This window comes from Gekko japonicus, unplaced genomic scaffold (genome assembly GCF_001447785.1).
Source record: "Gekko japonicus isolate JY-2015 unplaced genomic scaffold, Gekko_japonicus_V1.1 scaffold2292, whole genome shotgun sequence".
NCBI classification, from domain to species: domain Eukaryota; kingdom Metazoa; phylum Chordata; class Lepidosauria; order Squamata; family Gekkonidae; genus Gekko; species Gekko japonicus.
Genome location: NW_015165889.1, coordinates 29,455 through 39,956, shown reverse-complemented (window position 1 = coordinate 39,956; position 10,502 = coordinate 29,455). Strand labels below are relative to the sequence as shown.

The following is a 10,502-nucleotide window of genomic DNA, read 5'->3' as shown; positions in this document are numbered from 1 at the left end:
CAGAGATTTAGCAAGTGGTAACCCGAGATAGGGTCTTTTCTCTCTTTTACACAATGTCCTCTCCAGAGATGCTTGCCCAGGGCCTATTCTATTGAGTTTGAAGCATCCAGTTAGAACGCCGGTTAAAATTCATGCTTGCTCTTTCATGAACAATAAGCCTGCTGTTGTAGGTGACAACTGAGGTTTTATTGGTTTTAGACTCTTCTACTGGACACTGATTTATTAGTAAATGTTCTAGTTGGTGTGGAAGACACCTGGGAAATTCTATTCCAAAAGTTGGTATTTGAATGAATGGATGCATAAATAGGTGGGTAAACCAAAGACGGGGTGAGCTCCTGTCTCTAGTTCCAGCTCCTGCCAACCTAGCAGTTCGAAAGCAAGAAATTGCAAGTAGATAAATAGGGACCACTTCGGTGGGAAGGTAACAGCATTCCGTGCGCCTTGGTGTTTAGTCATGCCGGCCACATGACCACGGAAACGTCTTCAGACAGCACTGGCTCTTCGGCTTTGAAACGGAGATGAGCACCGCAACCCTAGAGTCGGATTCGACTGGCTTTCGAGCAAGGGAACCTTTACCTTTACCTTAAACCAAATTTGCATTATTTTTACAGGGCATCACAATGAAGATTGCCGTGCTGTGCTTGTGTCTTTTCACCATCGCCTTTGCGATACCAGTAAGTGTGCAGAAATACTTGTAACAGCCACAAAACAAGCCATGCACGTTTTTGTAATGTAGTAGCAGTGGATCAAGGCTGAATCTTTGTTCTCTTGTCCCCGCTTTCATACTTTACTAGGTGGGTAAACCAAATCTGCATTATTTTTACAGGGCATCACAATGAAGATTGCCGTGCTGTGCTTGTGTCTTTTCACCATCGCCTTTGCGATACCAGTAAGTGTGCAGAAATACTTGTAACAGCCACAAAACAAGCCATGCACGTTTTTGTAATGTAGTAGCAGTGGATCAAGGCTGAATCTTTGTTCTCTTGTCCCCGCTTTCTCTCAAAGATTAAAAAAACGAAATTCCACGATGGTGCAGGGAGTTCAGAAGACAACCATGTAAGTCTTTCCCCACCTTTGTCATCAATTCCTACCCACTGAGTTTGTTAAATTATAATCCAGAATGAAATATAGCAATGCCAGATTTTTATGCAGATTATCTAGGATTCGGCTGAAATAAGAACTACCTTTTCATGAAATAGTTCGCCCCTACAGAAAGGGGACCTCCATTTCAGTGATGGGGGGTGGGGTAGCATCCAAGCGCAAGGGCAAGCATGTTTTCCTGCAGCCACTTCAAAGGGGGAAAGCTACAATACTCTTAGCCAATGGGACTCTTGGCAAGTGTTTTGCCAGAGGAAAGGAGGGGACTGCAATTTTGTGGCACTTTCTTATGCCAAGGAAGCTCCGTTCTTTCCAAGGAAATACGAAGACTCGCCCTTTGCTGTGGAAATTTCATTGCGCAATTAGTTAGTAGATTCTCTACTCCTGCCAACCTGGCAGTTTGAAAGCAAGTAGATAACTAGGTACTGCTTCAGTGGGAAGGTAACAGCGTTCCGTGTGCTTCAGTGTTTAGTCACGCCATCCACATGACCCCAGAAACCTCTTCGGAGAGCACTGGCTCTTCAGCTTGGAAACAGAGATGAGTACCGCCCCCTAGAGTCAGATTTGACTAGCTTTTGAGCAAGGGAAAACTTTACCTTTTTTAAGATTCCCTATGCCCTGACCTGGCTGGCCCAGGCTAACCCGATCTCCTCAGATCTCGGGGCTAAGAAGGATCAGCCCTCGCTAGTACTTGGATGGGCGACCACCAAGTAATACCAGGGTTGCTACACAGAGGCAAGCAATGGCAAACGACCTCAGTACATCTCTTGCCTTCCCTATGGGGTTGCCATCAGTCGGCTGTGACTAGACAGCACTTTCCACAACCAGATTCTCTATGCCAAGACGGCTTAACAATTGATAAAAACATAGGAAATGGCAGCAGGTCAAACAATTTTCCAATAAACAAAAACAGTTAAACCCAAGCACGAACATAAAATTGCTTCAGAGACCTTATGGAACACATTTTCACCCCTGCTGCCACCAGAGTGGGGCACCAACTGCATCTTCTGGGGGGAGGAAGTTCTACAGTTTGGGGGCAGCAGCCAAGAGTGGATCTTGGCATAGACCCAACACTGTCATTGTGTGTGGAACATAAGAAGAAGAAGAAGAGATTGGATTTATACCCCGCCCTTCACTTGAAGTCTCAGAGTGGCTTACAAACTCCTTTCCCCTCCCCTCCCCACAACAGACACCCTGTGAGGTGGGTGGGGCTGAGAGAACTCTGACACAAACTGCTCTTTTTCAAGGACAGCTGTGCCAGAGCTTGTGACTAACCCAAGGTCACATCAGCAGGTGCAAGTGGAGGAGTGGGGAATCAAACCCAGTTCTCCCAGATTAGAGTCCGCGCACTTAACCACCACACCAAATTGGCTCTTGAGAGACAATAAGATTGTCTCTCAAGGTTTCAAGAGCATTGTTAGACCTCCCCTCTATAACTCAGTCTGACCCTTTTTAAAAGCCACCAGGAGTTGTCCCTGCCTCTGCTCTGTTGTGGAAAAACAAATTCCATAAGTAAATTAGACGCTGTGGAGAAGAAGTATTTCCATTTGACATCCTCAACCTACAATTTCATGGATGATCCTAGCTTTAGCATTATGGGGAGGGAAAACCTTTTATTCACTATGTTTATCATGATCTTATCGATCTCTTTCATGTTCCTCCTTAGTCATCTTTCTTTTTCTCTCAACTTAAAAGGTTCTGACCAGTCTTTCCTTGTAGAAAATGTACATTCTCTTGGTTGTTCCAGTAGCCTTTGGAGATGGAGCAACCAGAACTGCATGCCATGTTCCCAAAGTGGTTGTACCATGGATTCTTATAACATCATAGCTCTTCTAACTTTGTCCTGGTCATCCCTTACCATTCACCTGTCGCGCAGCACGTTTGGAGAAGTTGAACCAGCACCTCAGTCACACTTGCACTCACCAGCAGTCATTCCACTCACCAGAGGCTTTCCAATAGTCAACCACACTGAGACAGTCCAGTGGTTACTATATACAGGACATTTATTTACAGTATATACAGCTCGCCAACAAACTGCTCCGCCAGACACCATCCACCATTCGAGAGAGAAAATACAGTGCTACACATCCACATATATACATTGGTCAGCCAATCAGATCATGGTGACTTGGTTTGTCTCTGCCAAGTGCAAACTGGCTGAATCCGGTTCAGTGCAGCTGTCAGATAGATGCTTCTGATCATTGTGCTGAAGCTTACACACCGACATCACCACCACAGTAGGAGACGTCCATTTTCCCCTTTTCATCCATGATTTCTATTGTGGGTATCTGCTTACCACGTCATATGTCCTTCTTCCGTGTTCAACAAACCCTGTGGTGCAGGATGTTTTATAATGTATATTAACATAACTCTTTGTATTGTTGCAGGATTCCAGGGGTCATCATGTTCACAAACACCGCCACCACCACCACCACAGCCATTCCCAGAGCCAGGAACATAGCCCTGAGCATGTGAACAGCCATGAGTCACAAGAACATCAGTTACCCTCTCATCAGGTCTGACATACTACTTCAATATGTAGTCTTTCCAATAATCTGTTTTTGGGGGGCGGGCTGTTTGTCCAGGCAGATTTCAGCAGCAGTAGCAACTTAAGTTGTACCTTTTTTGGGTATCGATACAGGCCTTGATGCAGCTAAATTTTATCAGACTTAAGCCCCACTGGTACCAACAGATGATCTTTGTCTCAAGCAACAAGCCCTGTGGCTTTCATTGGCACTTAGTAATTATTAGCTTAGCTTGGTCCTGGTGCTACGGTATTTTTAATATTAATCTTTACCCATTTTTCTATTTATTTTCAATTTTCATTTACTGTGTTTTTTGTCTGTTAATCAGACTATTATAGTTAAGGATAATACTTTCAAAAATTAAATTATGAGATTTAAAAAAAAAATTTCCTGGGGTTCATTTATTGTGCTGGGAACAGGACTGTATAACACTGATATTTCATTTTCATTTCCAGAGCTCTGATTCAGATGAAAGCGAAGAGATCACTGAGCAACAAGTAAGTCTTCTTTTACAGTATAACCCACCAAAATGACCTGCCAGTGATTGCACCCTGTACGCTGTTTCATCCATATTTTTTTTAGCCTCAGTGAAAGTTCTTCTCGTCTCTTTTATTAATTTGGCTGCTACTTCCTGCACTGTGAGGACCTCAGGACTAAGTACAGATAGGAAATAAGTACCCGTTACAAGGCAAACATGGGTAATCCAAGCCTGTTTGCCTCTGAGGCACTGTTCATTTTTACTTCTCTTGCTTATGGGGTGAGCTCTGAAAACAGGGTGCTGAAATCTGCCATTGATATTTATGTTTCGGCGATATCTGCCTAAGTGTAGCCCCTCAATGTTCCTCAGTGTTTGAGCAATATTGAGTTGCTCCTATTCTTTTTGCAGACCCTTCTGGTACATCCTGATAAAAGTGCGGAAGATGACCACAGTGATGTGGATGACCACGATGATGTAGATGATCATGACGATGTGGATGATGACAGCCACGGTGAGGCGGATGACTCCGATGAGTCCCACGAATCAGACGATTCCCATCAAGTGGTCACTGAGGTTCCCACTGACAGACCTTTCACTCCATCTGCCGCCCCTGGCCCATTTACAGGCAGAGGTGACATTCCTTATGGAATACAGCATGGGCAACTGAAGTTTTTGAGAAAGTCCAAAAAGTCCTCCGAACAGGTAAATCGTATTCCTTCAAAGCTGCAACCACAGATTAGTGGAGTAGCAGCCAAAAATGTTGAAGTAGGAGGTAGTGAGGAAGAATTGGTTAGCTGACCCATTTAAAAACATAACCCATCTGCTGTGGTATGGTTTGCATGCTACATTTGCCAGAGGAATTCTTACTTTGTGATCCCCACCCACCCCGTGGTATAATTCCATTGGCAGAAATCGTATTGTTTTTGGGTTTTTTTAAAAAATCCCAGCCTAGGGATTGGTGGTGGGGCTTTATATGCAAAAGTTTCCCGTTTCATTTTCTGGCATCTCCTGTTAAAGGATCTCAAGCCTCCAAATGGGCCTGGATTTTCCCTGGAAAAACAACTGATCTCCCAACTACAGAAAGTAGTTGCCCTGAAGAAAATGGCCGCTTCAGAGGGCAGTGTCTATGGTACACCATAGATCTAGGTGAAATCCTTTCCCAGATTCACCCTTCCTTAGGCACAGCCCCCAAATACCCAGAAATTTCCCAGGCCAGAGTTGGAAACCCAAGTAGCATGGGTTGGAAAAGACATCTCTGTATACCAAGAAGAGCCACACTACCATAGTAGGCAGCACCTCTCTAGGTAAAGCAAGAGTCCATCTTGGTATACGTTCACTACAGCTCCCGGGACCCGTCAAGATGGCTCTGCAGTGCCCAGGCAGAGCTTCCACTGGCGAGTGGCCAGCGCACAAGGGGGGTGACCCAGGAGGAGGGGAGACAATCGCACCAGGCCGATTGCCCGGCGCGAGGGCCCAACCACAGCACAGAGCAGCATGGAGGGAGAGAGACGTGGGACGGGCAGGGGCGCTAGGACCGGAAGGAAGCCTCACCCCAGCCCAGCGTCCCAGTACAAGAGGAGGGGGCGGGACTGTCCCTGGGGTGGAGGGCGGACCACAGAAAGGAGCAGGTGACACAGGGCGGGAATAAAAGGAGAAACTGAAGCGGAGGCCAGGGAGGAGAAATGCAACACTGACAGCACCAAAGGGAGAAGTGAGAGAGAGACGTGTCAGAGTGTGCCGAGGGAGTGCGGAGGGTGGTGACATAACCTCCTCCCCTCCCGAACATCTGAGGCCTCTGTGGTTCCCCTTTCTCACTCCTCGGAGCAGCAGGGGGCCAGCGACAGCGACGAGAGGTTGTCGAGCTCATGTGACAATCAGTAACATCAATTGCTGACAAATTACATAGTTGGACAGTATCATTTGTTGCGGCTATGAAGGTGCCAGTTGTAATAGGCACTGAAGGTGTTGCTGAACAGGAAAGGAAATAAAATTCTTTGAAGAAATTCCCTAGCTTAAAAACAAAACACCGTAACTGATGGGAAAAGCTCCCACAGAAATTACACAAGATAATAGCTCCCTCAGATTCTCCAAGACAGAAATTGATTTTTTTTAAAGTGGAATCACATGGCAAGTTTCTCTCCCTCCTGGCAGACACATAAAATAATGAAATATCATGCAAAGTCTATGCTTATTTCTACATCTGTTTAACTGTCAGAATGGCCTTATTCTGATTGATGAATAAACAGAGATGAAATCATTTTCATTACTGAGAAACAGTCTTTCTAGATGAGTTCCTAGAGTAGGCCAAAAGCCTACATAATACCATTAACTTAAATTGGTTAACAGTTCCTCGGAACTCTGGGAGCTGAAGTTGTGTATGGAAAGCTTAACAAAAATGTCAATACCTTCCTGAAACTACAACTCCCAAAATTCTTTGAGTGATAAGCTATGACAGTTAAACATTCACACATACACAGGCCTTCAGAGCTCCAGAACTTGATCGTGCTGCAGGGCCAGCCACCTTCCAACATCTCTCCTTCATCGTGGCTTCTATAGACACATAAGACATACACTCAGACCGTGCAACAATAATGTGGATCGGGGGGGGGGGCTCCCCAAGATGACTCCCCCCGGACACCTCTTTGGGTGCCAACAAAGTATTTTTCAGAAAGCTCATCAGGGCTTCTGATTGGTCACCGGAGATCTGATTGGCTGTGCATACTAAAATAACATTGTTTTGGCAGCAGCTGCCATCACAGTGTTGGTTTTATTCTCTCCCGCACTCCTCTTTCCCAGTGTTTTTTTTAAATTACTTCTCGTTGTGTGTGTTTGTGGCTCCACCCACTATGGCAGGCATTTTGTGGTTGGCTCTCCTTCCCATGGCAGCCATGTTGTGGTTGTGCTCACCACGTTGTGTCAGAATTCCAAAGGTTCCCACAGGCTCAAAAAGGTTAGGGACTCTTGGTGTAGATGTACATTCTAAGTCTGGGATATCCACTGATAATCTTTCTTCTCTCTTCTTACAGTTCGATTCTCATGACACTACACAGGAAGATGACAGTTTACCAGATGTAGACAGCCACGAAACCCATTCTTCCAAAGCCGTTTCTCATGAAAGTCAAGATACCAGCACAGAAAGTGAGGACAAAAGTAACCTGCAAGACAGCAATGAGGTCCACAGTGCATCCCACGATAAGAGTGTAGAGAATGACAGCCGACAGAAACTTGACAGTGTCGAGGAAGACCATGACAACAGCAAAGCTGACATCTCCCAGGAGAGTGACGGGATTGACCACATCACTGAGCTACTGAAGGCCCGCAGGGGGGAACCCCAAGAGGCAGACCATGACCATGATGTAGACAATGATCATCACAGTGTTGAGGACAATGAGATTGAATACTAAGTGAAAACCAACGCAGGGTCCAAAGAAACACACTTATCTCAGAGAATCCCTCCTGGATTTTTGCATGAGTGGGCGCATATAGGATTGGAACCCAAATCCATCTCTTCTTTTTTTTAAAAACTTTTGCTGCATTAGAAAGAAGGGCAATACAATTCTTACTTGAATATCTGCTCCCAGTTATATACAAATCAGAAGTCTGATTGCAAGCAGTAGCAGTTGCTGACAGTGGGCATTGCTACCCAGGCAGATAATGCACCTTAATCCTATGCATGTTTCCTTGGAATTAATTCCTGCCACACTAAATGGGGCTTATAGCCAAGTAAAAATGTTTAGGGTGGCATCTTAAGGGTTCAGTACCAGCAGTTCCGACCATTAGTAAATCGTAAGCCCTTCTTGTTGCATAGTCTTCTGCTCAATCACCTGGTGGTTTGTTCTAAAGGAAAGAGAGGAGACGATAATGACGGGGGGATCTAGTTTTTCACTCAGACTGAATGTTATGTCTTACGATACTGTACTTCTAAGGGGTTTGATGTTGCAATGTATATTTTTGTTGATAATGGTGAGTTAAATAAAAAGACAAAAACCTTACATCTGGATCTTAAAATGGCTTTTATTCTAGGTGCACAGCTATTAGGAAGTCAATCTGGTCTTCCAGATCTCCTGTGCTGGCAGCAGTATTGTGCTCCCTCTTGTGGTGTATGACAGCCCCATCCACTTCCCTCCCTCAGAGGCAAGATTATCCCTCCATTTTTCTTTTCCTTTACTGACTGAGCCACCCTAGTAATGTGTCTTCTTCTTTGCTGAACAATCCGGCTGTCCCACCCTTTTCCCCAAAGCAAAGAGCCAGTCCCAGTTGCCACCCCCCATTTCAGCAGGCTGTCAGAAGAGCCCAAGAGACATCTTTGTGTCTGCCTCCAGAACCTATTCATGAACTGCTGCCTCTATCATAGGGGAAAGCTTGGCTTGAAACCTTCTAACAGGAAGTACTTCTTCACCCAAAGAGTGATTAACACATGGAATTCACTGCCACAGGAGGTGGTGGTGGCTACAAGCATGGACAGCTTCAAAAAGGAACTGGATAAACATATGGAGCAGAGGTCCTTCAGTGGCTATTAGCCACAAGGTATAGATAGGAACTCTCAGGCTGGGGCAAGTGATGCTCTGTATTCCTGGTGCTTGGGGGGGGGGCAACAGTGGGAGGGCTTCTAGTGTCCTGGCCCCACTGATGGACCTCCTAATGGCACCTGGGATTTTTGGCCACTGTGTTGGACTGGATGGACCTTGTCCTGATCCAACATTGACTTCTCTTATGTTCTTATGTTCTTAACATTTTGTTACGGGCTCCAGCTTCTAAGGCAGCCGTTGGTCATGCCTTGAGTCAGCCATTTTTGGTGGCACTGGCACCAATTCCAAAATTGACCACAGGATTGTTCTAGAATGAAGGTTCAAAAGACTGTCCTGGCAGTTTGGGGGGCGGTTCCTGAGGTGGGCAGAGCTTGTGAAGGATGTGATATCATTTTCTGGTGCCACTTTAGGCTGCCTTCTCTGCTCTCTATGGTCTTTACCTAGAGTTGCCAACTCCAGGTTGGGACATTCCTGGAGGGGTGGGGCCTGGGAAGGGTGGGGTTTGAGGAGGGAAGTGACATCAGTGGGGTACAATGCCATACAGTCCACCCTCTACAGCACCCATTTTCTCCTGGGGAACAGCTCTCTGTAGCCTGGAGATCAGTTGTAATTCTAGGAGATCCAAACCCCACCTGAAGTTTAGCAACCCTAATAGAGACACGATGGATACCTAGCATGTCACTATGTGCAGGCCGTTTTTTTCTTTCATTCAGTTCCTCATAGGCGGGAAACTGGGGCTGGTGGCTGGTGATGCCCTGCCTCAGAGCAAGTAAATGAAAGCCCTATATAGGACACATGGAAAGCTTCCAGATTTTGAGCACCATACCGTTACTTGGCATAATTTGCATTGGGACACAGAAACCTAACAAAATGCCAGTTCCATTCTCCCAGACCTCACTTTAGTCCACGGTGCCTTTTTATGATCCCATAAAAGGCACTGCCTAACCCTTATGAGACAGTCTCCCGTACTCATCCACCACAACCTTGGAGGAGCATTCTCTCACAAGCTTGGGCTAAACCATATATTTCTCTACGTTTTAATCAGGAGATAGAAACATTAAACACCAGATTGAAAGCTGTCTTCCTCCTCCTTCACATATTTATTATTTATTTATTATTTTGATTTATAGCTCGCCCTCCCCGCAAGCGGGCTCAGGGCGGCTCACAAATAGGGCACATGCCAATACATAAAACAGGTTAAAAACAACATAGAAGCAGTCATTTACAATATTGCACAGTGCTCTAGATGTTTCAAATCAGTCTTCAATAAAAAGATGGCATCTTGAAGATGGTACTCCCAGTTCAGTTCACATGCACGCACGCACACACGCACACGCACACACACGCACGCACACGCACACAATTTTTCATGAAGAAAAAATCCCAAACTGGAAACAGCCAGCCCAAAAGATAAGATCCAAATGCCACAGACCGGTAGTACTCAAACTGAGGGTCAGGAACCCAAAGTTGGTTGTGACCAGGTTATGCTATGGTGGGAGAGCTCTTGCCCTAGCCTCTGCCTTTCTCACTGCTGCTCAGAGCAAGTAAATGAAAGCCCTATATAGGGCACATGGAAAGTTTCCAGATTTTGAGCACCATACCGTTACTTGGCATAATTTGCATTGGGACACAGAAACCTAACAAAATGCCAGTTCCATTCTCCCAGACCTCACTTTAGTCCACGGTGCCTTTTTATGATCCCATAAAAGGCACTGCCTAACCCTTATGAGACAGTCTCCCGTACTCATCCACCACAACCTTGGAGGAGCATTCTCTCACAAGCTTGGGCTAAACCATATATTTCGCTACATTTGAATCAGGAGATAGAAACATTAAACACCAGATTGAAAGCTGTCTTCCTCCTCCTTCACA

The 10,502-nt window shown here is 45.5% G+C and overlaps 1 protein-coding gene across 2 annotated transcripts in view; it reads left to right on the top strand.

Moving 5' to 3' along the window:
* The window catches only part of SPP1 (secreted phosphoprotein 1), a 12,749-nt gene extending 4,656 nt beyond the window's left edge, over positions 1 to 8,093 (top strand). The window contains exons 2-7 of one of the 2 annotated variants that reach the window (XM_015411327.1): positions 612 to 674; positions 1,006 to 1,056; positions 3,486 to 3,614; positions 4,079 to 4,120; positions 4,510 to 4,803; positions 7,128 to 8,093. In XM_015411327.1, the coding sequence (XP_015266813.1) occupies positions 621 to 674; positions 1,006 to 1,056; positions 3,486 to 3,614; positions 4,079 to 4,120; positions 4,510 to 4,803; positions 7,128 to 7,505 (948 nt within the window). In that variant the 5' untranslated portion in view covers positions 612 to 620 and the 3' untranslated portion in view covers positions 7,506 to 8,093. Of the gene's footprint in view, positions 1 to 611; positions 675 to 821; positions 890 to 1,005; positions 1,057 to 3,485; positions 3,615 to 4,078; positions 4,121 to 4,509; positions 4,804 to 7,127 lie in introns of those variants that run through there. The other variant, XM_015411328.1, reaches the window with a different exon arrangement.
* The last annotated feature ends 2,409 nt before the right edge of the window (positions 8,094 to 10,502 follow it).